At 40.5% G+C, this 26,518-nt stretch overlaps 1 protein-coding gene across 1 annotated transcript in view; it reads left to right on the top strand.

The window, feature by feature from the left end:
- Window positions 1-17,786: 17,786 nt before the first annotated feature.
- SH3GL2 (SH3 domain containing GRB2 like 2, endophilin A1) overlaps window positions 17,787-26,518 on the top strand; it is a 214,630-nt gene continuing 205,898 nt past the window's right edge. The window contains exon 1 of the mRNA XM_004600170.2: window positions 17,787-18,239. Within this exon, the coding sequence (XP_004600227.2) occupies window positions 18,195-18,239 (45 nt within the window). The 5' untranslated portion in view covers window positions 17,787-18,194. The remainder of the gene's footprint in view (window positions 18,240-26,518) is intronic.

Below are 26,518 nucleotides of genomic sequence, written 5' to 3'. Positions count from 1 at the left end.
AAGAAGGAGTAATAGAAATGAATGTTTATGAATAAACCTGGACTATTAGCTATATAAAACTATTTTTTAATTTGTAATAACCTAAATCAATAAGCCAATAAATATAATTAAAAAAATCCCAAAAACTTTGCATTATTCAAGAGGAAGGTAAAAGTACTGATTAATTATACATTGTAATGAGTTAAGAACAGAGGAGGGGGTGGAGGACTTTGGTGGTGGAAATGTACACTGGTGGAGGGATGGGTAATGGAACATTTCATGACTGAAACCTGATGATGAACAGCTTTGTAACTGTGCATCTCATAGTGATTCAATAAAAAAAGAATATATTGTATTAAAATAGAATAGAAAAAGGACTTGTAGGTTTTAATATTATAATATGAGAAAATATTGAACACCTACTGAATCAATCTGAATGACTTAGGAAAATCAGGAATGAGAAGGATAAAGCTAGTGAAAATAGAGAAGATGAAGATGGAGTAAAACTATAATTTTAAATCAAATCTATTAGTAGTCTATTAAGTATAAACAGACTGATCTAATTATAAGAAAAAAAATTATAGTAGATTAAAAATATTGTGGAGCCAGAGTATGAGAGTACAGCAATGAGGGGACATGCCTAGCATGCACCCAAACAAGGTTCTATTCCCAGCACTTCCTGTTCTCCTGAGCAAAGCTGGGTGCAGTCCTGGAGGGCCCCAGCACTATTAAGGATGGGCCTGGTAATCCCCAGCTCCACAGGGCCCTAGAGCACTGAATTTTGAGAAGCCACTGTCCCTGGCTGAGAATTTCTTGTAGGAATCCAGGGACCTTTACACTGCTTAGAGCTTCCTCATTTTGTGTGTGGCTTATAAGAGATACATCTATTGCATCCAGGAAGATAGTGGGGGCTGCTCATGCACGTTGGGAAAAACATCATCTGAAGCTCTAACCAATCAGGAGGCATAAAGGCTTTTGACAACACACAAAAAGGGCCATCTCAGAAGCCTGGAAAACCATTGAGATACAGAATTCCAGGATCCTGGCAAGAAGGCTTCCTAAGAGGAAAGGGGCTTGGACCTCCTGGGAAGAGAGGAAGAAAGGCCGTGTTTAGAATATCAAAAGAAGACCTTCAACCTTCTCCTAACACTCCCCTGTTAATAAACCCTAGCTACAGACTGGGGAAGGGAGATGGGGTGGGAAGGTGAAGTTTAGGTAAAGTGTATATAAACCAAGTTGGTAGAGAAAAAGGTGCTCCCTCGTTGCAATGCTATTCCTGCCTGGCCTGATACTGCTGAACCAGTGAAGCCTGCAGACATTCCGCCCAAGTCTCTCCTCTCTGGAGATGGGTCCTTTCATACTTTAACAATGGGATGCATACTGGCTCTCTCTGCTCTGTAGAAGCCCCATTTTCTCGTTCTTTTTTCTTTTTCCTTTTTCTCTCTTTTTATTTTTTTTCTTTTGGGGTCACACCCAACTATGCACAGGGGTTACTCCTGGCTGTGCACTCAGGAATTACTCCTGGTGGTGCTTGGCGGGGGAGTGGGGGGGACATATGGGATGCTGGGAATCGAACCTGGGTCAGCCGCGTGCAAGCCCTACCCGCTGTGCTATTGCTCCAGCCCTTCATTCTTTTTAAAATCTCTCTTCTTTTAAAACTTTTTTTTTAACTTCCTAATTCTTAGAAAACTCACAGGACAAATGATCCTTAAGCAACTAAATTTTTTATAAATACTTTATTTTTGGAAATGATCACTCTGGATAAGAACCGCATGCTGAAAATAGATAAAGGGATACACGTGATAGCTTCTCAGTACTGTAAAGCCCAGAAAGAGAGAGAGAGAAAGAGAGCAAGTAAATGAGCGAGAGAGCGAGAGAGAGAGAGAGAGAGAGAGAGAGAGAGAGGGTGAAAACACCTGCCAAAGAGAGAGTGAGAGAGCAGAGCAGGAGGGAAATTGGGGACACTTGTGGTGGAAAACACACAGGAGAAGGGCTAGGTATTGGATCATTCTATGACTGAAACCAGGTCATGAACAGCTTTGTAACTGTGTATCTTATGGTGATTCTAAAATAGTGTTTTCGAGTATGCATAGATTTGGTAGTGAATAACTCACAGCAGCACAATTTTGTAATATTGCAGTAAAACTGATTCATTTTATAAGAACCTATGAAATTGTTGTTTAAAATGGATGTTTTATTCTCGCATTTCATATCAGTAATAAATGAAGGTTCCCATTGCCTTGCATCCTGGTCAGGCATGCCTTGTCTTTACAATTGCCATTATAAATTATTTATATTTTAGTCATACAGGTAGGTGTGTAGTAGGATTCTTATCAAATAAATATTTTTTGTGTTCTCTCTTTTTTTTCTTTTAATGAATCATCCTGAAGTACATTTACAGACTTACAGACTTTCATGATTGCATTTCAGTCAAACAATGTTCAAGTACCCACCTCTCTACCAGTGCCCATTACCCACCCACAATGTTCCCAGTATCCCTCCACCCACCCCCACCCTTCCCACCTCCTGCCTCTGTGGCAGGCACACAATCCCTCTTACTCTCTGTCCTTTTGGGTGTTTTGGTTTGCAATGCAAGTAATAAGCAGCCATAATGTCTGGTCCATAGTCTACTTACAACATGCATCTACTATCCCGAGCAATCTCTCCAACCATCATTTATTTAGTGCTCCTTTCTCCATCCCAGCTACCTTTTCCTTTTCCTCCTAGTGCATGAGATTGGCTATCAAGCCATGGGGCAGTCCTCCTGACCCTGATTTTAACCATCCTTAGGTTTTAGTCTCCTATTCTGTTTCTTCATATTCCACAAACGAGTGCAGTTCTTTTATGTCTGTCCCTCTCTTTCTGACCCATTTCACTTAACATGATACTCTCCATGTTTATCCACTTGTATGCAAATTTCATGAATTCCTTTTTTTTCTAACAGCTGCATAAGTATTCCACTGTGTAGATATACCAAAGTTTCTTTAACTAGTCATCTTTTCTTGGGCATTCGGGTTTTTTCCAGATTCTAGCTATTGTAAATAGTGCTGCAATAAACATACAAATGCATATATCATTTCTATTGCACTTTTTTGCATCTCTGGGATATATTCCCAGAAGTATTGCTGGGTCAAATGGAAGCTCGATTTCTAGTTTTTTGAGAAATGTCCATATTGTTTCCCAAAAAGGCTGGACCAGTCGGCATTTCCATCAGCAGTGAAGGAGAGTCCCTTTCTCCCCATATCGACACCAACTCCAAGACATATTATAATCAAAATGATGGATGCCACAGATAGAGACACATCCTGTAATCAGCAAGGTCAAAGAAGGAAATCACATACAAAGGAGCACCCATAGATTTACAGAAGACTTATCAGAGGAAACCTTCTGAGCCCAAAGACAATGGTGGGATATAGTGGAAAAGCTCAATGAAAAGAATGCCTCACCAAGAATACTTTATTCGGCTAACCTCACACTCAAACTCAAAGGAACGATATGCTATTTCATGGAGGAACAACAACTCAGGAACTTCATAGACTCAAAACCAACCTTAAAAGAAGGACTAAAGAGGCTACTGTAAGACAATAAAAAACCCTACAAGCACAACAAACTTCTACAAAAAGATGGCTCAAACCCCCATGACAATAATCTCTCTTAAGCACATATCTAAACCTACCTTTTTTCTATCACCCTTTACTTCCCCAATAACCTTGTTATACTTTGCTTTGGTTTTCTCCTGAAATTATTTTCTTTCTTTTTTTAATTTAAAAACCATGTTCATTTCTCAATTTCAGTGCTCAACTCAATTTTTAGCATACACCAGACAGTTCTCTGATGTCCATGGTACTGGAGACTGAACCAGGGTCAGACACGTGCTAGGCAAGTGCCTACCTGCTGTACTATCACTCCAGCCCATCACAGTTAATGTATTCTGAGAAGTTTCTATAACCAAGATTTTTTTCCCCAGAAATTTGAACTATAATGCCTATCTTCACCACTTGGCTAAATCATAGTTTATTTAAATATTCCTTAAGCTTTAGGTTTTAATTTTCCTATGTAGCAATACTATGGTAATTACCTTAGTATCATAATTGTTTTTCCCTGCATTTCTATCAGTACAACAGATATATTTGCTTTTATAATATACTTTTATGTAAGTATATTTATGAGCATTATTTTTTACTGATTTAGTTCAAAGACCTGCTCTATAGCTTTTTGTTTATTCACAGAATTGACCAGCCTATACAACAATCAATGTTAGACTATTTTCATTACCATAAAGTTAAACTCAGCTCTCTTTAGTCATCAGCCCTATTTCTTATATTTCCCCCAGGAAAAGGCAATCACTAATTTTCATTTTTTTAATGTAGATTTGCCTATTTTAAATATAAATGGAGTTGCACAGTATGTAGTTATTTGTAACAGGCTTAATTCACTTAGGGTATTTTCATGGTTGCCACATTGTAGCATGTATTTTCTGTCACTGTCATCCCTTGCTCATCAGTTTACTCGAGTGGGCACCAGTAACGTCTGATTGTGAGACTTATTGTTACTGTTTTTGGCATATCGAATACAACACGGGTAGCTTGTCAGGCTCTGCTGTTGTTTGCTGGGCTCTCTGAGAGGGGTGGAGAATCGAACCAGGGTCAGCCGCGTGCAAGGCGAATGTCCTACCACTGTGCTATCGCTCCAGCCCTGTAGCATGTATTAATAGTTAATTTATTTTAATGTCAATACCACATTGCATATGGATATGCCACTTTTTGTTTATTCATTAATTGAACAATATTTAAATTATTTCATTTTGGATTATTTTAAATAATAATGTTATGAACAACCATATATATTCAGTGTAAACATATATATATTTAATTTCACTTGAGTATATAAGTATACAAATGGCGTGGGAATACTGGGTAGACTATATACTGTGTTAAAAGATTCTAGTAATTGCTAGAATATCTTTCAAGGTGACGTTTTTATTTTTTATTACCACCAGCATTGTAAGATGGTTTCAGTTTCTCTATTGCCTCACCAACACTTACTTACAAGTCTCTATTTTTAATTATAGACATTCCAGTGGGTGTCAAGTGTTAACTCATTGTGTTTTATTTGCATTTCCCTGATTATTAATGTCTTGAATTCATAATATGATAGTTTTTAACATTAAATTATTGAATTGAGGATAGACTTTATTTTTAATTTTAATTGTAGTTTAGTTGCAATAGAATTAACATTGATGTTTTTGTTGTTCAAAGTTAATGCAACTTTGCATTCACCAAAGTGCACAAGACACTGTACCATAACTTCTAGCTCAACCCTTCATGACCTGCATTTACTTCCCCTACTTCTCTTCCCTTGGGAATCTCAGTTTTATAATCCAAGACCAAGGGTTTGTCATCATTCTTTATTTATACTGCTTATTTCCTTGTTTCATTTCTCTATCTAACACAATAAGTGAATTAATTCATATTTCTTTTCCCACTCACCATGATATCATCTACATATCTTATCTGTATGACTCACCTACATATCTTTTTTTTTTACCCTACCCCTATGCAGGGGAGGGGAGGAGGTCTTTTTTTAGAATTTTAAAAAATTAATTTATTTTTTAATTAGTGAATCACCTTGAGGGTACAGTTACAGATTTATACATTTTTGTGCTCATGTTTCCTTCATACAAAGTTCGAGAACCCATCCCTTCACCTGTGCCCATTCTCCACCACAAATAAACCCAGCATCCCTTCCCACCCCCTCCAATCCCATCTCCCCCCACTCCACCCTGCCACTGTGGCAGGGTATTCCCTTTTGTTTTCTCTCTAATTAGGTGTTGTGGTTTGCAATAAAGGTGTTGAGTGTCCATTGTGTTCAGTCTCTAGTCTATATTCAGCGCATCACCCCTCACCGGGTGGCCTCCAACCGCATTTTACTTGGTGTTCCCTTCCCTGTCTGAGTTTCCCTCTCCCTAGCATGTGAGGCCAGCTTCCAAGCCATGGAGTCAACGTCCTGGTACTTATTTCTACTATTCTTGGGTGTTAGTCTCCTACTATGTTATTCTATATTCCACAGATGAGTGCAATCTTTCTATGTCTGTCTCTCTCTTTCTGACTCATTTCACTTAGCATGATACTTTCCATGCTGATCCACTTATATGCAAACTTCATGACCTCATTTTTTCTAACATCTGCATAGTATTCCATTGTATAGATGTACCAAAGTTTCTTCAACCAGTCATCTTTTCTTGGGCACTCGGGTTTTTTCCAGATTCTGGCTATTGTAAATTGTGCTGCGATGAACATATAAGTGCAGATGTCATTTCACCTATGCTTTTTTGCTTCTCTGGGATATATTCCCAGCAGTGGTATTGCTGGGTCAAATGGTAGTTCAATATCTAATTTTTTGATAATCATCCATATTGTTTTCCAAAAGGGCCGAACCAGTCGGCATTCCCACCAGCAGTGTAGAAGGGTCCCTTTCTTCCCACATCTTCTCCAACAGTGGTTGCTTTTGTTCTTTTGGATGTGTGCTAGTCTCTGTGGTGTGAGATGGTATCTCATGGTTGTTTTGATCTGCATCTCTCTGATAATTAGTGATGTAGAGCACTTTTTCATGTGCCTTTTGGCCATTCGTATCTCTTCCTTGGGAAAGTTTCTGTTCATTTCTTCGCCCCATTTTCTGATGGGGTTGAATGTTTTCTTCTTGTAGAGTTCAACCAGTGCTTTATATACCCTTGATATCAACCCCTTATCTGATGGGTATTAGGTAAATATCCTTTCCCATTCTGTAGATTTTCTTTGTATTCTGGTCACTGTATCTTTTGTGGTGCAGAAGCTTTTAGTTTAATGTAGTCCCATTTGTTTATCTCTGTTTCTACTTGGTTGGCCAGTTGCATGTCATCTTTGAAGATACCTTTATCTTCAATATTGTGGAGGGTTTTGCCGACCTTGTCCTCAATGTACCTTATGGTTTGAGGTCTGATGTTGAGGTCTTTAATCCATTTTGATCTGACTTTTGTGCATGGTGTTAGGTCGAGGTCTAAGCCCATTCTTTTGCATGTGGTTGTCCAGTTGTGCCAACACCATTTGTTAAAGAGGCTTTCCTTGCTCCACTTCACATCTCTTGTTACCTTATCAAAGATTAGATGATCATACATTTGGGGTTATGTGTGGGGATATTCCACCCTGTTCCATTGGTCTGCGTCTCTGCCTTTGTTCCAGTATCATGCTGTTTTAATTGTTACTGCTTTGTCACCTACATATCTTTTATGGATATACAACTCAATGTGATATCCTACATATTGCAGAAAAGAATACAATTTGATGAATTAATTATAGCTGCATAATATTCAATTGTTTCTATATATCATTGTGATTTTATTTTTTTAATTTTTTTTGGATCATACCTAGCCATGCTCAAGGGTTACTCTTGGCTCTACACTCAGGAATTCCTCCTAGCGTTGCGCAAGCAACCATATGGGATGCTGGAAGATTGAATCTGGATCAAAGGCTGGCTTGCAAGTATAGGACCCTGCCTGCTTTGATATTTCTCCATCTCTGTCATTATAAGATTGATTTGCATTTCTCAACACTTTTTCATGTGCCTATGTGTTATCTGCCCATCCTCTTTCCCCGCCCCACATCCAGCAGTGCTCAGGGATTACTCTTTGCTTTGCACTTAGGTATCACTCCTGAAGAGTGAAGCCCATATAGGGTTCAGGGAATTGAACCGTGGTTAGCTATTCGCAATGCAAGTGTCCTACATACATATTGTTCTGGCCCTCCTCTCCCAGTTTTTATGGAATTTTTTTTCTCTTTTTGAGCTTCGTGTGTCCTGTATACTTCTTAAATACACACACTTTTCCTTTGTTCTTCTTTATACTTTATCTCTTTATCAAGTGAAAGTATTTCCTCCCATTCGACAGTGTCTTTTTATTTTATCAAAATTTTCTTTCTCCATACAAAACATTTCAATTTGATGTAATCCTATTTGGCTATGGTTTTGTTTGTTGAAGTAATAAATAATTAAAGATACCTCTGAGGTCCTTATCTTTTTCTTTTTTGCATGAAGAGATACAACAGATTTCTATGTATTGATTTTGTAGCTCACAAATCTGCAGCATGGATTTATTGTTTTTAAGAGTTTTGTTAAAAGGGCTGGAGCAATAGCACTGTAGGTAGGGCGTTTGCCTTGCAGGCAGCTGACCCGGGTTCGATTCCCAGCATCCCATATAGTCCCCCTAGCATCACCAGGAGTAATTCTTGAGTGCACAGGAATAACTAATAATCACACCTGCGCACTGCCAGGTGTGACCCAAAAAAACAGACAAAAAAGAGTTTTGTTATGAAGTTTCAGGGTATTCTATGTATTTCATCATTTTATTTACAAATAGTGATAGTTCAACTTCTTTTCCAATCTGATTTCTTTTTCTTATCTGATTGCTACAGTGAGGTCTTCCACACTATATTGAATAGTAGTGGAGAATGTGCACCTTTTGCCATGTTCCTAATTTTATTTTATTATTAGTTTCTTCTTTCTGGGTCACACTCAGTGATGCACAGGGGTTACTCCTGGCTCATGCACTCAGGGATTACTCCTGGTGATGCTTGCGGGATGATATGGGATGCTGGGAATAGAACCTGGCTTGGCCTCGTGCAAGGCAAACACCCTACCCACTATGCTATCGCTCCAGCCCTCTGTTCCTAATTTTAAAGGGAAAGCAATTAATGTTTTGCAACTGAGTATGATGTTGGCTGTGGGTTTGTTGTGTATGGCCATTACTGCTTTGAAGTATGTTTTTTCAATATATATTTATGAGTGGGTGTTGACTTGTCAAAAGGTTTATCTGTATTTATTGTTATTCTTATGTAGTATTTATCTTTTATCTTCCCTTTTTTGATTTAAATTTTTTTCCTTCTGGCTTTTTGGGTCACACCTGATGGCTGACAATGCTCAGGGAGTACTCCTGTTTCTGTACCTTTAAGGAATTACTCAGGGACCACATGGGATGCTGGGGATTGAACCCGAATCAGCTGCCAGCAAGGCAAAGGCACTACCCATTGTACTATTGCTCCAGCCCCTTTCCCTCTTTTGGAATGTTTTATATATATCTTTATATATAATATGTATATAATTAATATGTATATAAATAATACATATAGATAAATATCTCCAATACATAGTCCAATACATAAATTGGATCATCCTTTCATCATCCTTTTATCCTATACCGAATTCTTCTTGCTGACGAATGTATACATATATACATATATATTTGGGGTGGGGGTTGGACTATATTTGGCAGTGCTCAGAGGTCATTCCTGGCTCTGCACTCAAAAATCACTTCTGGAGAGCTTGGGGATCATATGGGATGTCTACTGTCAGCAATCAAACCCTGATCAACTGCATACAGGGCAAGAGTCCTAGCTAGTGTACTATCTCTCTGACCCTATTATATGATATTTTTAATTTATTGCTGGAGTTAGTTTGCTAAGATTTTGTTGACTATGCTCAGACCCATGAGCATTTATACCTCCTGCATGAATGACTCTTGCCATTTGACTTTCTCCTCCATTTAGTTCATGAACACTCCCAGACCACTTTGTTATTTTTTTAAAGGTGGCAGTATCAAATTTCTTGTTGTCTGTTGACCAAAAGTCCAATTCTCCCTTCCTTCCAAAACTTCTTCTTGGTGAGGCATAGGGCATCTATGTTGGTTCTTCCCACATCTTCTCCTCCTTTCACTCCTTAGTCAATTCTGCCAATACAGAATAAAGACTCTCCTCACTGTAACACATGCTCCTTAGTTATTATTCTAATTGTAGAAATTAAAAAATATTTTCAAAATTGTTCTAAGTAGCAATTTTGTTCCTTAGTTGACAAACATTTTATGTCTGGATCTTGAGAGAAAATTGATATTTCTGAGAGGGTGGTGGGTTTTGTTGTTGTTTTATTCGTTTGTGAGGATGGGTCCCCAGATCTGCTTAGGAACCCAGTGACCACTCTTGTTGGTGCCAGTTCTGATGATTAGTTTGTCTGGCCCTGTGTTGAAGTGCCGCTCAGGCCTAGAAGTCCTGGGGTGGGGGTGGGGAGCACCCAGGATGGAACATTTTAATGTTGACTTTAATTTAAAAGGGTGGTTTTTATGTGATTCATTGTCATTAGAGTAAGCTTTATATTTGTGTGCAAGTTTAATAAAAACCACCAGTTATTTTAAAAAATCCTCAAACAATAAAGAATAGGCTTCTTAAATATGCATGAGCCACCTACATTTTTACCTTTCAGTGTAGTTTTATCTTATTAAAACATAGGAGATAAATAGAATAATTTCATAATTTTTATATATAAAACAGATGCTGACAGTATATTGAAAGGTATTGTTGACAGGATTTTTCCAAACAGTAATTTTTTTATAATCAAGAAAATGCATCCTTGAGAAGACAGAGTTGACTACATGTTGGCACAAAGGAATGACTTTCTTTTGCTTGGCTAACTAGCTACTAAGATAGCATGAAATGGGTCTCTCTAATGCAATGTTTTTTTAACAGGCTCACAGCCAAATCCTATATTCATGGTTAAGAGCATGCCTTCCAAGTCTCTAATGATAACATCCTTCCAGGAATAGATTAAATAAATCAATGGTGGAAATTCCCTGATAATTTCCATTTAATTGGGGGTGTTCTCATTCCAGGAGTGGGCACTTCTGTCACAGAGTCCAGTATTTACCAGCATTTGGCTGCCAGTTCCCAGGGACTTAAGTGGTCTGCCCTGGAAGCCTGACATATACTAATCAAATAAACAAAAAGGTTGGATTTGTAAATCTGAATGTCAATGTTTCATGGGGAAAATGGACACTTGTTAAAGAACTGTACTCCTTATCATTCAATCTGAGAAGAAAACTGAATGAAGTGTTGAACTCAATTTGGAATTGCTCAAATTATTTTATTTAGGTTGCTAGGCTGGAGCAATAGCACAGTGGGTAAGGAGTTTGCCTTGCATGAGGCCGACCTGGATTCGATTCCTCCACCCCTCTCGGAGAGCCTGGCAAGCTCCCGAGAGTATGTTGCCCACACAGCAGAGCCTGGCAAGCTACCCATGGCATATTCGATAAGCCAAAAACAGTAACAAGAAGTCTCACAATGGAGACGTTACTGGTGCCTGCTCGAGCAAATCGATGAGCAACAGGATGACAGTGATAAGGTGATACAGGTTGCTAGAGACAAGAAATGCACCTGAGATTAGAATAGTATTTGGGTGCTGGGGCATGGAGGGAGTACATTATTTTAAGTTTGTTGATTTCAGAAAGGGACAAGTTATATTGGAAAAAGTGTAAAAGGGGATGCATGCGAATGCCATCAGGGAGTTCTTATAAGTACAAGAATATGAAAATTAAGACTTGAAGATGGTGACTGAGGAGCAATGATAACAATTAAGCAATCTGTTTTGATGTAGAAAAGCAAGCTAATTCTAGTACTTTTAACTCTGATGGAGCTTTTAAAATTTTATCACTTTTAATATTTCTATTAGCCCAAACTGAGCTGGTGTTTCTATTATTTATTCAGAACCATATAAAAATATAAAACTCAACACAAAAGGCGTAAAGGATATGCTGCTATAGATCAGTATCTATAGCACACATCAAACACAGTTCACATCAGAGGTGCACAGTCGGGATTCTGGGGTTTCACAGATGAAGAAATGGGAACATGGAGCTAGAAAAATGGGGGAAGACTTCAAAAGAAGGGTGTGAAGGTGGATGTTGGAAATGATAGGATTTGTCAGAGAAGTTGGAAGCATTTCAAACTGAGATGTAAGTAATAAATACCCACAATGGAGCACATGAAATTAGTGCAATGCTATAGAGCCATGCAGTGTTACTTCAAATAAACAGACAAATACACTTCCAGATGTAAGAGCCTAAAATGAGTCCCCTGCTTGGATAAGTTCTTTCCTCCTCCTCTCTCTGTGATTAGGGTAACAGGATTTAACTAAGTGAGGAGGAAGGTGGGTTTTAAAACATTTTTATAGGAGCCAGACACGGCTGGAGGTAAGTGCTCAGGTGCCCCCAGTGCCATACTCAGTAGTGATGGACAAAGGGCACAGGTATCAGGGGCTGAATTCAGGGCCTTGAGCTCAGCTCCAAGAAGCAATTTTTGTAGTGAAGAGTCTTTGTGCTTTGGAGAAAGGAGATTTATGTCAGAGAAAAATCAAGTAAAGAGGAAAGAAAGACCCACATATTCCACATCTATTGGTTAAAAATTTTGCGTCTTTCTATGTACTTGCTGGAGACTGAGTAGAGGGGGACAGGCTGCAATGGAAAGAACTAGGGCTGGTATTTCGCTTGATATCCCATCTCTAGAAGATCACTTGTGGGCCTTGTCTATCATGGATGGTGGCTCAGAGCAACTGGCAGCTTCTAAACGCACAGAATTCAGTGTGGTATCCTAGACAACTGTCTGGGTCCTACAAAATGCAAATTTTAGTACAGGGCCATCAGGGAGAAGGTCCTTAGACCCACAGTGGTAAGAATGAATGAGTGATCAATTGATCAACCTTGATTCATTAATTCTAACCTGTATTTATACTGATGTGGGAAGAGGGTGAGCTTTGTCCAAAATTTAGGCTAGGACTAGAGTAAAAACAAAACAAAAAAAAACCCCAACCAACTAACAAACAATAGATAATTAATAAGTCCCTTCCTGTCACTGCTTCTGTGTTTGTAAGTTTATAATTGGAACAAAAAAAACCCCCAGGAGGGGTGATGTGTGCCAAATGTAGACTAGAGACTGAACACAATGGCCACTCAACACCTTTATTGCAAACCACAACACTTAATCAGAGAGAGAGAATGAAAGGGAATACCCTGCCATAGTGGCAGTTTGGGGTGGGGGGAGACAGGACTGGGGAGGGTGGGAGGGACGCTGGGTTTACTGTTGGTGGAGAATGGGCACTGGTGAAGGGATGGGTTCTCGAACTTTGTATGGGGGAAACATGAGCACAAAAATGTATAAATCTGTAACTGTACCCTCACGGTGATTCACTAATTAAAAATAAAAATTAAAAAAAAAAGAATTACATGTAAAAAAAAAACCCAAATTGCAATGACGCAGAGTTGCATACTTCATTGTTGAACTTGAATACTTAATTGTGATACTCACTGAAGCCATAGCACAGCGGTTGGGCGTTCGCCTTTCACACGGCCGGCCCGAGTTCGGTTCCTCCGCCCCTCTCGGAGAGCCCGGCAAGCTACCGAGAGTATCCAGCCCGAGCGGCAGAGCCTGGCAAGCTACCTGTGCATATTGGATATGCCAAAAACAGTAACAATAAGTCTCTCAATGAGAGACGTTACTGGTGCCCGCTCGAACAAATCGATGAGCAATGGGATGACAGTGACAGTGACTGAAGCCACACACTTTGGTTGAAGTACTTGAAGACTTTTTGTTGTGGCTTAAACTTGTTTCAGTACAGTTTTGTTGAGTTGGGAGGCTGCACACTTTGATTGGGGTGCTCTTCCATACTTGACTACAGTATGTAGGACATCACAAACTTTGTTATATGTGGTATAATTTGATTTTGATTTTGTCATCTCTCACTTGGCATGTGAAGTCTGGGAGTCAAACTCACAACCTTATGGCTGTAAGCAGGCACTTATAACTGAGCCACTTTCCGGAGCCCCTCGTTTTATTTTTGTATGTGTAAAATAAGAAACTGGGGCTTAATGCCTTTGGTCTGCTTCTTGCATTTAAGCAGCTTACATCTAAGGTCAGGAACAGTTTTCCCAGAAGTTAGCACTGAAGGTCAGAGAGATGAACACTGCTCTCTTGACAGAAGGGCACTCTTGAAGGCACCAGGGATGCTGCAGCTCTCAGCAAGCTAGAGGTCTGACATTTGTTTCGGCATAATGTGAAAATAAATAGTGCATGAATGATGTGATGGAATAATTGTTTACTATGAATTTCCTGCTCAATTAGTGTGGTTTCATTTAGTTGGGATTTTCTTCTATAGGTTTAGGTTTATTTACCATATTTTTACATTCACTTAATCTTAGGAGACTGTAGGACAGCATGTTGAATGACAACTTTCTGTTAAACAAAATCCCTTTCTTGTAATGTGTTTCTACATTTGTCTGTCAAGCTTGATATAGCTTCTATGCAACCCAAAAAGGCACTGATGCATTCATTCCTCTGTATTTAAGTCATAGTAATTCTATACAAGAAGGTTTTATGAATTACTCAGCTAAAAACTCATTGGGGTTCAAGGTCCTCATCTTACCATTTTATCTCATCTTACCATCCCCCAATACCTGATGAAGTGGATGACTGTTGAACTCAGAGGAGGAGATCAACAAATCTCAAAGGTCTTTAAAAGTATAAATTGTGGATTCAATAGAAATAAAATATTCACATGGGGCTCCATGGGATAATTGGGAGTTAGCAATGGTTTCAAAAGATCTTTTTTTAATGAAAAGTTGAAGGGCAAGGGAAGGAAATTCTCCAACTGGGGAAAAACTTATTCTAGGGCTAAATTTATTTCAAAGGGATTGAAAAGCAGTTTCCAAATGTATTTCATTTGAAGTAGAGTATGATAGGCTTTATAAGTTGGTGCATATGGAACTGGGGTCATACAAAACTTGTTTTTATTTAAGTTAGGGTTAAATTAAGTGTTCAAAGTTCTGAGGAAAATCTTCAGGTTCCCATTTCACACAGTTTACAGTGAGAAACAGAAGTTCAGAAAGTCCTTATCTTTTCTACTTTGTGGAATTTTATCTCCCTTCAAACAGACTCATCTACGAAAATGCTCCATTGTGAAGATCAGTGTTTCTATATACACGAAAGCCCGGGAATCGCTCACCAGCATAAACATAATTAGTTTCATACTGGGCCGAATGATAGTCTTTTCATGAGTTACTGCACATCTGTGTATGCAGGATTCACCAATCTGTAGAGTACAAAATTCATGGTAACACTCACCACCACGTCTGTAGCTTACAAAACTTTATGTATTTGTGCAGCAAAACCAAATGACTGTAGTTTCCTAATGTTGATTCTAGGAATCAACATTGTGTGCCTTGTAGTTTCAAATGTGTCATTGGTCTGCCAACTCATGTGGCCACAGATTATTCACTTTAATAGTTTGTCCAGGATGTCAATGGATCAGTAGCCCTGCTTGTCTATCAGCAGGACTTTTATCTTTCCATGTCTGATGTTTCTCTCAGACATGCTATTTTGTTCCTTGCTCTGACATTCCATTAGAATTCCTTATGAATGACTAGACTATTTATAGTCTTTGGTGAAATAACAACAGCAAACAACAAAACAAGTCAGGGTAAGAGATCACGTATGGTAAATGCACAGAGTCAAAATTCCCTCTGAGTCTCTGCCGGGAGGTGGGGGAGGGGGTGTGCAGAGACAATCTGCTTCTTCAGTGGGGCTACACAAAAGGATTGTGCCTCTTCAAACTTCAGTGATGCTTTTTGCAAGAAAAATTAGGGCACTTCATGGGTATCTAATGACATAAACCCAAATAAACATGATCACAGGAAAAACTGGAATGTCACCCTTCATTTTCTGTGGAAAGTATTTTCTCTATGGCCATCATTCTGTATAGACTAGTTTGTCCAGTTTAACACCACAAGACAAAGTGTATTAAAATTACTCTGGTGTATTTCTCATTTATGTCACATGTGTTTTAATTTTTGTCGTTTGGTTTTTGAACAACAGCTGGTTGTGTGCAGGGCTTTGTCTTGCTCCCGATGCAGTGCTCAGACCATATGTGGTGCCAGGGATTGAACCTGGGTCAGCCACATTCAAAGCAAATGCCTTACTCCCTGTGGTATCTCTGGCCCTGATATATCTTTTGAGCATCATATGGGGACTTTGGCTTCACTTTGTATTCTGCTTGACAGACCAACAAATAGACCAAAAAGATTATCAGAGCTTTCCATACCAAGTTATACTGTTACATTCTCTGTGGAAAAGTGACAGACACTTTCCTTCCTAATCCACTTGTTAAAGCTATCACAGTGGCCTGCTCCACTTAACCACATGGTTAAGTGCTTTGAAAAGAGCAATTCTACAAGGTGCCTGAAAGGCACATAGACATCAGTAATTACTATCACACTGGAGATGTGCTTCTTTTGTCTACTTCTCTCTGAGGACTGGGTTACCAGTACACATGTTTTTAATGCTCTGTTATCCACCACTATCTGTTCTTCTCTATTGTTTTATTGTGTTTTACTTTACATTGTCTTGAAGGGGGCTGGAGGGATAGCACAGCAGGTAGGGCGTTCGCCTTGCATGTGGCCAACCCGGATTTGATTCTTCCACCCATCTCGGAGAGCCCGACAAGCCTCCGAGAGCATCTCACCCACACAGCAGAGCCTAGCAAGCTACAAGCTACCCGTGGCATATTTGATATGCCAAAAACAATAAAACAAGTCTCACAATGGAGATGTTACTGGTGCCCGCTCGAACAAATCAATGAGCAATGGGATGACAGTGACAGTGTCTTGAAGGATTCTGACAGCCCAGCTAAGGAACTGATCACTTTTTTCTATCAGATGTTCTGCTTGTGCTCAGGAGGCATGGCTGGCAGAATGAGGGTGGGGCCTCTAGTTCTTATCAGGCAATGCTGGTGGTGAAGGTTATGAAAAATATTTCTGGCACTCCCATTCTGCCATACTGTATCCTTGTTAATCCTTGGCAATATTTTTCAGTCACCCTGGCTTCTTCTTAAAACTTTAGTGTCTGCATAGGGGATCATTCAAATTCTTTCCTAATTTTTGGTTGTGGGGAGGTTTGGGCTACATCTGGTAGTGCTCAGAGCTTACTCCTGACTCTGCATCCGAGGCTCAGGGCAGAATATGGGTGCTGGGGATCAAGCCTGGGTCAACCCTGTGCAAGACTAGTGCCCTTCCTACTGTGCTATTGCTACGAATGCTCCAACTCTTTCAACTTTTTCCTTATGTACTGCTCAGTCCTAGCAAAACTAGAGATAATGGCTAATTACCAGAATACTGAAGACATCTTTTTCTGCTCTGCTACCAATTAACCTAATTTCATCAGTTTTAGCTTTAACTTGGCTATTTATAGCTTGTTACATATATAATATTTGTATAATTTAGCATGCCTTTTCACATTATATGTTTATTTTAGATTGAAAACCTTTATTGTTGTTGTTTGTGGGGGTGGGACACACACAATGGTGCTCAGGGATTCTCTCTAGGATTACTCCTCGTGGTGCCGGGGGGAAGGATGATCTGTAGTGTCAGGGACAGAACCCCTGTAGGCCACCTTAGGCCACCTGCAAGGCAAGCACCCTTCCCACTGTACTATCTCTCTAGTCCCTAGACTGAAAACCTTAAACCCCCTGTCACAAGTGAGTGCCAAATTCATACTAGGGCTTTTCCTTATTTGTGAATACAGGATTAAATTCTATCATGTTAGTAATTAACATCCCACTTCATTCTATTTATTAGCTTTATAGAGTTTTCTCCCCTTAAGTGTTAATTCGTATCAGAACAATCACAACAAAAATGTTGGTGGGTTTGCCTAACTTTATGCAGCCTTAAGGGATATTAAATCCAGGGCAGAGGAATGTTTTCTATGCCCAGGCCAGCAGGAACCAGGCAGAGAATGAGCAATGACTTATTCATTACCCCAGATAGAAAGCCACTCCTCCTTCCCTGGCTGCAGAGATCAGGCTCAAAGGGTAGGCAGGCCGGCTGCAGGCAGCGTCTCTGCAGCTACCTGGAAGCCAAGCAAGTCACCTGAGTCGTGCAGGCTTCCCGGCCCGCCAAACCGCAGCGACGGGCCAACCCGTCCGCAGTCCAGTGGGGCACGAACGACATCCGCCAGCCCCCCGCACCCAGGAACGCCCTTGGCTTTCGAACCAGGCCGTCGACCCCTGAGTGCCTAGGAACCAGGTGCCAGCGGCGGACGCTAGAACCCAGGTCGCTCGCGTCAAGCCCAGCACCTGCCCCGCCAGCCCTGCGCCCGGGGCGGGGCTTCCCGCGTCCCCTTTAAGAGGCCTCAGCACCCGCCCCTGACGTCAGGGTGTCTCTCCGCACGAGCCCGCGTCCCGCGCCGCTCCGCGCCCCCGCGCCCACAGCCCCGGCGGCGGAACGACGAGCGGCGGCTCGGCCCTCCCGGCCCGCTCTGCCGCCGCCTCCTCCTTCCCGGCACTCGCAGCCGCCCGCGTCCGGCGCGTCTCCCCGCACCATGTCGGTGGCCGGGCTGAAGAAGCAATTCCACAAAGCCACTCAGGTAATAACGCTCGTGACAGGTGCGCCGCGGGGCGGTCCCGGGCGCCACCGCGAGGGGCGCGCTGCGCGCTGGCGGCCACCGGGGAGCGCGGGGACCCCGGCCCGCGCCTCGCTCTCTGGTCCTGCCCGCGCTCTGCACCTCCCGCCCCGCCCGCCGGTCCCCGCCACCGAGATGTGTGTGTGTGTGTGTGTGTGTGTGTGTGTGTGTGTGTGTGTGTGTGTGTGTCCGTCCGTCCCAGGGATGGGAGCCCGCGCCCCGTTCCCCTTCCCCACCCAGTGTTTGTGTGTGTGTCTGTGTGTGTGTGTCTGTCTGTGTGTGTGTGTATTCCAAATCTGGGAGCCCGCGCTCCCGTCCCCCATCCCGGTCACCCGCGAGTCCCCGGCGTCCCGCCCCGTGGGCGGGCGCGCCGCCCCCTCACCGCCACGCACGGGTGAGGCGAGGCGAAGAGAGGGGGACCGCGGATGCCCGCGGCGCGCAGGTGCCGGGACGGCGAGGCGGGAGATTATGTAAAGTCGCCTTTTCCCTGGTGACCTTGCGGTGTCGCGGGGCTCCCTGCCCCGCCGTCCGAGATGCGCGGCCAGGAGCGGTGGCCCGCGGCGGAGGTGGCTGCGGAGATGTCCGCGGGCTGCGTGCCTCTGCTGTGGTCACCCAATCCGTCCTCACGCGTCCACCGCGGGCGCGGGAGGAAGGGGAGGATGGGGCCGCGAAGCGCTTGCATTTTCCTAACTTTGCCTTGGAGATCTCGGTCGGTCGTGAAACTCCTTTGAGGCCACAGCTTGACCAACCGTCCGAGCATCTTGAAAAATCACTCTGGGGCTTTGCAGCCTAACCACAACCCTCAGGCCACCATGTCTTTTAAAGTATCGGTTTCAAACGGTCTTTTACATCTGGGATGTGCTCGCCTTTCTCTATGGGATTAACAAACAATAATTAGAATACACCGTATTTAATTAAAAGTGAAATCATTTAAATCTCGTATGATTCAGCTGAAGAATTTTACTTACAAAAAATGTGAATGCTTATAATGTGACCTATTTCTTACATAATGAGCATGGTTACTATTTTTTTAAAAAATTTTTTCTGAAGCAATTCTAGGTTAGGGATTGCTAGCTGAGAACGCTTGATTTATTTAAGTGTATAGTTTAGCCTTAGATATTTCTTTCCATGATTATTTGTGAGATTCCTCATAATTTCTTAGAAGTAATGAGATTTTGTTTAAAGCTACCACCACATCAAACCACATCCAGAGAAGGTGAGGATTGTGCTTAGGGAACTGTGGCTTAAGTTTGGGTGTCAGATGCAGCATGAAATTTGTATCATGTGTGCCCACATGTCATTTCTGTCACACACATTCACTTTTAGAGAACCAATTAAATCTTTCAGTGGGAAATCCAGAGAACGAAGTGAAGTCAGTTTCAGTATAAGTGCATGTTAATGTCATTATTTTGTTTTTCACATCCGAGTTTTGGGAGTTATTGGAACAAAAGATATCTGTAAATGTAAGTGCATTATTGGTGTAAGTTGGGAGGCCTATAATAACTTTATTCATCAGATTCCTTTGTCTACAGCACTGGCTTTATGCTGCAGTAAATCTCAGGCAGGACTATTTGGCAGTAGTGTCTTTAATGTCAATAACTTATTTAATTTCAAGCGCTTGTCAGTTTTTAAAAACAGATCTCATTACCACATTTACCAGCACCACATCCATTTTTTTTTTTCACGTTAATTCTGAGCATGTTCTTTTTAAAACTGGTACTCTTCAAGGTAGTTAGAAGATATGACTTTGGAGTAGAAAAACACCTAGGCCTTCATCATTCTTTGACTTTCTCTCCATCTGAGCAAGTTACTTAATTTCTGAGTCTCTTTTTCCTAAACTGAAGATAATATCCACTTTAAAAGAGGTGATGTGAGAGTAGGTTTATAGAAAATAAGAAAATTGTTCAGGAAAAGATTATTAACATTAAGGATTTTTTTTTGCTTTTTTTTGGTCACACCCAGTGATGCTCAGGGGTTACTCCTGGCTTTGCACTCAGGATTTGCTCTTGGCAGTGCTTGGGGGACCATATGGGATGCCGGGGATCGAACCCAGGTCGGCCGCGTGCAAGGCAAACGCCCTACCCTCTGTGCTATCGCTCCGGCCCCCCATTAAGGATTTTTTTTTGTATCAAATACTAGAAAATTTTAGAGTTAGCAATTACATGTGCTTGAGCAAATCAATGAACAATGGAACGACAGTGCAGTGCTACTAAAGAGAGGAGAATTCTAGATATTTTTGACTTTGTTTTCTTAATAAACACTCAGATGGTCTTATTTCCGCTAAAACCTCTAGTATGTGTAGCTCAGAGTTAGAGTAGTTCAGAGTTAGATTTAAAAATCTAAATTGTAGTTTAAAAAATAAAGAAATTAGAGGGGCTAGAGAAAAAAGCACATCAAGTGTAGCGATTGTCTAGCATATGACTGATCCCACTGCAATCCCCTGTGCAGCACATGATCCCTGGAGCCCTGCTAAATGTGATCTCTGAGCTCAGAGTCAGTGATAAGCTCTAAACAAAACAAAACAAAACAAACAAAAAACTTAGAATGTGGAGGAGGACTACTTGTGATGAAGTGAGACCAGTATGTCATACCAATACCAGATGCAGAATCACTGAGGCATTTTTCTTATTGAAAAGCCTTTCATTGTAAAGCAACACACCATCTCTTCTTCTCCATAACTTTAGCAGAACCACAGCAGGCTAGTCTTCCAATGTGTTTTTGTATTTTGAAGGACATGTAAAATCTGTGGTAATCATTACATGTGTTGAGGTTATTAGAGGATACACACATATCTTCCTTTTTCTTGTGTATATGTGGGGAAGGGTATACCTGGCTGTGTTCAGGGAAAACTCTTGGCTCTGCATGAGGAGTCACTCCTAGTTGGCTCTGGAGGACTTTATGGGGTGCCAGGGATTAAACTCAGGTTGGTTATGTGCAAAACAAATGCCCTACATACTACACTATCTCTTGCTTCCTCAGATACCCTACTTTTTAAGCCTTCCCCCCCACCACCTGCAAAGCTGCACAAACCTGGTTTTACCTACAGAATAATTTCCTTCTAAAATATATGCTAGGGGCTGGAGCAATAGCAGAGTGGGTAGGGCGTTTGCCTTGCATGCAACCGACCCAGGTTCGATCCCCAGCAGCCCATATGGTCCCCTGAGCACTGCCAGGAGTGATTCCTGAGTGTAGAGCCAGGAGTAACCCTTGTGCATTGCCGGGTGTGAACCAAAAAGAAAAAATTTATATATATGCTAGATTATGTAGCCTGTCACATATGTAGGGCTAATGCTTTGCACGTGGCCGATCAGGTTCAATTCCTCTGTTCCTCTTGGAGAGCCTAGCAAGCTACTGAGAGTATCCCACCCATATGCCAGAGCCTTGCAAGCTACTCGTGGTGTACTTGATATGCCAAAAACAGTAACAACAAATCTCACAATGGAGAGATTTGTTGTTCAATCTAAAAATTTAAAATGGTAGCTTGCCAGGCTCTGCTGTGCAGGCAAGATACTCTCGGTAGTTTGACGGGCTGTCCAAGAGGGGTGGAGGAATTGAACCCGGGTTGGCTACATGCAAGGCAAATGCCTTACCACTGTGCTATCGCTCCAGCAAATTTAATTCACATTTAAACTTTTTTTTCAATTAAAGTACTCTTATTATTAGTCCAGGTAACATATTTACATTAGTTTTAACTTTTATGGTTTTGGTGTACCCGGTGCACTTTGCACCACCAAGGTGCCAAAAATCCCCCGATGTCTTGATGTTACTTCTACTTTACCTCTTCATTGTCCCCTACATTTGGACATTTGGTGTAGCATTTTATAATCCAAAGTAAACAATGTCTCATTGTTTGATCCTGTTTATTTCCTTGTTTTATTTCTCTGTATATCCAAAATCACTGAAATCAACTGATATTTGTTCTTATCCCTTTGACTTATTCCACTTATCTGATATCCTCCAGTCTTATTCAAGTAGTAGTGAATTATATGGTTTCACTTTTTTACTGCCACATGGTATTCATTATATGTACATGCTATAGCTTTCTTACACATTCATTTGTTGTTGAACATTTTTTAAAAACATCTTGTCCATTTCTTTTTTTTTTTTTTTTTTGCTTTTTGGGTCCCACCCAGCGATGCACAGGGGTTATTCCTGGCTTTTCACTGAGGAATTACTCTGGCGGTGCTCAGGGTGCCATATGGGATGCTGGGATTCGAACTTGGGTCGATTCCCGGGTTGGTTTTGTGCAAGCCAAATGCCCTACCCACTGTGCTATCGCTCCAGCCCCCACATCCTGTCCATTTCTTAAGCATCATGATGAATATATATATATATGCACACATATTTGTAGATTTATGTTTTGAGAGTAGATGCCATGAAGCCACAAAGTGGAATTGCTGGGTTATGTGGAAACGTCAGTCTTTCTTTTCTGAGAATCACCCCATACTGTTTCCCACAGAGGCTGCACCATATCACATTCCCACCAATAGTGAAAAAGGGTTCTTTTTACCGCGCACCCCCTGCTTAAATATTGCTTAAATTAAAAAATGGCAAATCATTCCTCTCCACAGAAACAGAGTAAAGCCAAAGACTATCTAGGGATAGGGGACTTGACAGTAGTTTCTTCTAGTCTCCAAATATATGCCATTTTCACTGGTGTAAGATGATATCCCATTATCAATTTGATTTGTAGCAAAACCCCCAATTAAAAAAAATTTATTAGTGAATCACCGTGGGGGTACAGTTACAGATTTACAAACTTTGGTGCTTGCGTTTCAGTCATACCATGATCGAGTAACCATCCCTCCACCAGTGCCCATTCTCTACCACCAATGATCCCAGTATCCTTCCCAGCACCCCCACCCCCTCCCCCCCAACCCAATCTCTGTGGCAGGGCATTCCCTTTTGTTCTCTCTTTCCTTTTGGGTGTTGTAGTTTGCACTAGAGGCATTGAGTGGCCATTCTATTTGATCTATAATCTACATTCGGTTCACATCTCCCAACCTGAGCTGGTCCTCCAAATACCCTTTACTTGATGTTCCCTTTTCTATCTGAGCTGCCTTTTCCCTCAGCATTTGAGGCCGGTTTCCAAACTATGGAGTAAAACTTCCTGGTCCTTATCTCTACTATTCTTGGGAGTTAGTCTCCTATTCTGTTACTTCATATTACACAAATGAGTGCAATCTTTCTATGTCTGCTCATTTCACTTAACATGATACTTTCCATGTTGATCCATTTATGTGCAAATTTCATGACTTCATCTTTTCTAACAGCTGCATTACTGTGTGTTACTATGTGTATTACTACGTTCCATTGTGTAGATGTACCAAAGTTTTTTTAACCAGTCATCTATTCTTGGGCACTCGAAACTCCCAGTTTTTGATAGGGTTTTTGGTCTTTTGTTGTTGGGCTCTTTAGTGCTTTAAGTATTTTGGGTAGTAAGACTTTATATGATACATGTGTCTATATTTTCTCCAGTTTTTCTCCCAGTTCAGTAGGGTATATTTTTATTTAGCCTGTTTCTTTTGCCATGTAAAATGTTTTTTATTTTATCTAGTCCTGTTCCTTTATTTTTGTTTTGTTAACTTTGGCAATTGAGTTATACCAGTGAAATCACTTTTGATGTCTATATCCTGGGAAATTCTACCTCTGTTTTTCTCAATGTCCTGGGCCAGAGAAATAATACAGTTTGTTAGGTGCTTGCCTCGCATATGCTGACCCAGTTCAACATCCTGCACCACTTACAGTCTCCTGAACCACCAGATATGATACCTGAGAAAGAGTTAACAATAAGCCTTGAGAACATTGGGTTGTGGCTTAAAAAAATGTATATGGAAAGAATTCCCATTTGGTACAGGACTGTGTGAAGGCATGACAGTCATTGTCCATCACAGTAAAATCACCTGCTGTACAGCACTGTCAAGTCCCTTGCCCCTAGATTAGATAGTCTTTGGCTTTATTCTGTTTCTGTGGAGAGGAATGATTTGCCATATTTTAATTAAGCAACATTTTTTAAGCAATATTTTTGAAAAAAACTTAATGGTATGGCTTCGTGTGTACAAATTCCAGCACCACAGCTTCCACCAGGGTATCCTGTTCCCTCTACCATTATCCCGATGCCCTTCTCAACCCCAGCCCCTGCATTGTCCGTGATGGTGAACTTTCTACTGGAAGCCATTTTTCAGTTTCTGTTTCTTTTCTGCACTTGTTTTCCCTACCATGTCTCTATATTCCACATATGAGAGATCATTCTATGTGTTTTCCTTTCCTTCTGACTAACTTCACATCCAACCATGTAGCTGTAAATTGTATGATTTTATCTTTTATTATAGCCAAGTAGCATTATGTAGTTTATATGTACCATAGTATCTATATCTAGTTACATATTCTTGGGTCTGTTTGTGCTGTTTCCAGATTTTGGCTATTGTAAATAGAGCTGCACTGTTCATGGGATGCAAATGTATTTTGTAACTAGTGTTTTGGGCCCTTGGGTTATTATAAGAAGTAGAATTGCTGCGTCATATGGAAATTTAATTCCTAGATTTTCTTTCTTCTCTTTGGCCAAATCATAAAAGGATGACAGGGAATATATCCTCTTTCTTTAGTCATCTTCCTGCATATTTATATTTGAGATTGATTTTACACTCATGACTTTTTAAATTGCTTCATGGCTTATTATTTGTTTGGGCAATAAAATTTCTTGAAAAACATACGAGACATCTGATTAGATTTCATTTTGTCAATTTTATTTTCCAGTTACCAGAATTAAAGATAGTTTTCAACTAGTAGACTTGGTTTTATTAATTTGAACAATCATGACAGCATCCAATGCTTCGGTTTAGCCAAGAAATTTTAAATGACTTTTATTGCTTAAAGTTGCATAAAAAATGACTTTTGTTCCTTTCAATCTTATTGCCTATTATTTGCTCAAAGATCCCAGATGACAAGTTTCTGCCATCTTCAGCACATTGTATTTAGGTTGCCAAAGGTATGTGGGGCAAGTAAGGGAGATTTTTGTGGCTCTCATGCTGAAAGGAATGTGATACACAGAATTCTTCAATGACTTCATGCATAGTATCCCTGTCACCATTATGTTACCTTCTTATCATGTCACTTTAAATAGCATTCAGTCTAAAGAAAGTAATTGGAGTTAGGGATAGGGACTGTGTATTGATTAAGGGAACGTTAGATAAAGAAGTACTAACTTTAATGAACATGTGTGTACCAATTTTAGGAATGTATGATTAGCAAAGTTTATAAGGCCTTTGCTCAAAAAAAGGCTTTATAAAAACCTAAAGAAACATATGGATTAAAACATAATAGTATAGAGGGACTTCAAAACTCCACTGCCATCGCTGGACAAATAAACTGGACAGAATGTCATTAAAGGCATAAGAGTACTAAATGAAGAACTAGAAGAGCTCAGAATAGTGGATGTACATAGAGCCTTAAATAATTTAAAAGTCAAATACACATTCTTCTTTAGTACACATGGAACATTCTGAGGATACATCACATATTATGGCACAAGACAAACTTACATAAATTCACAGATGTAAAATCATACCAACTATCCTATCAGAATATAATACCACAGGACAGAAAGAATTTAATCATAAAAAGATGTGGAAAAACTCTAACATCTAGAGACTAAACAATCTGCTATTAAATAATACTTAGGTAAAAGAGGAAATCAAGGAAGAGATTAAAAGAATTCCCTGGAACTAATAATAATAAAGAAACAAGTTATCAAAACTGGTGGGACACAGCAAAAGCTATGCTTAGAGGGAAACTCATAGCAATAACTGGACTACATTAGGAAAGAAGAAAAAGAGAAAATTAACAACCTAAATGCACATTTTAAACATTTGGAAGAATCAACAACAAATGAATCTAAAGGCCAGCAGAAGGAAGGAAATAGTAAAAGCCAGAGCAGAAATCAATGATATAAAACCAAGAAAGCAACACAAAAAAAATCAATGAAACCAGAAGCTGGGTTTTTGAAGGAATAAATAAAATAGACAAACCTTTGACTAGACTCACAGGGAAAAGGAGAAGTACTCAAATAAATAGGATCAGAAATGAAAAGTGGATAAATTATCTCACTGTATCTCACATCTTACAAAAAGTAATTTCAAAGTGGATCAAATACCTTGAGATCAGACCATATCTATACAATACATTGAGGAAAATTTAGACAGACTGCTACAAGATCTGGACTTCAAAGGTATTTTCAGTGATAC

This window comes from Sorex araneus, chromosome 1, assembly GCF_027595985.1.
Source record: "Sorex araneus isolate mSorAra2 chromosome 1, mSorAra2.pri, whole genome shotgun sequence".
NCBI classification, from domain to species: Eukaryota; Metazoa; Chordata; class Mammalia; order Eulipotyphla; family Soricidae; genus Sorex; species Sorex araneus.
The sequence above is the reverse complement of the archived record's forward strand: the minus strand, read 5'-3'. Positions and strand labels throughout refer to the sequence as shown.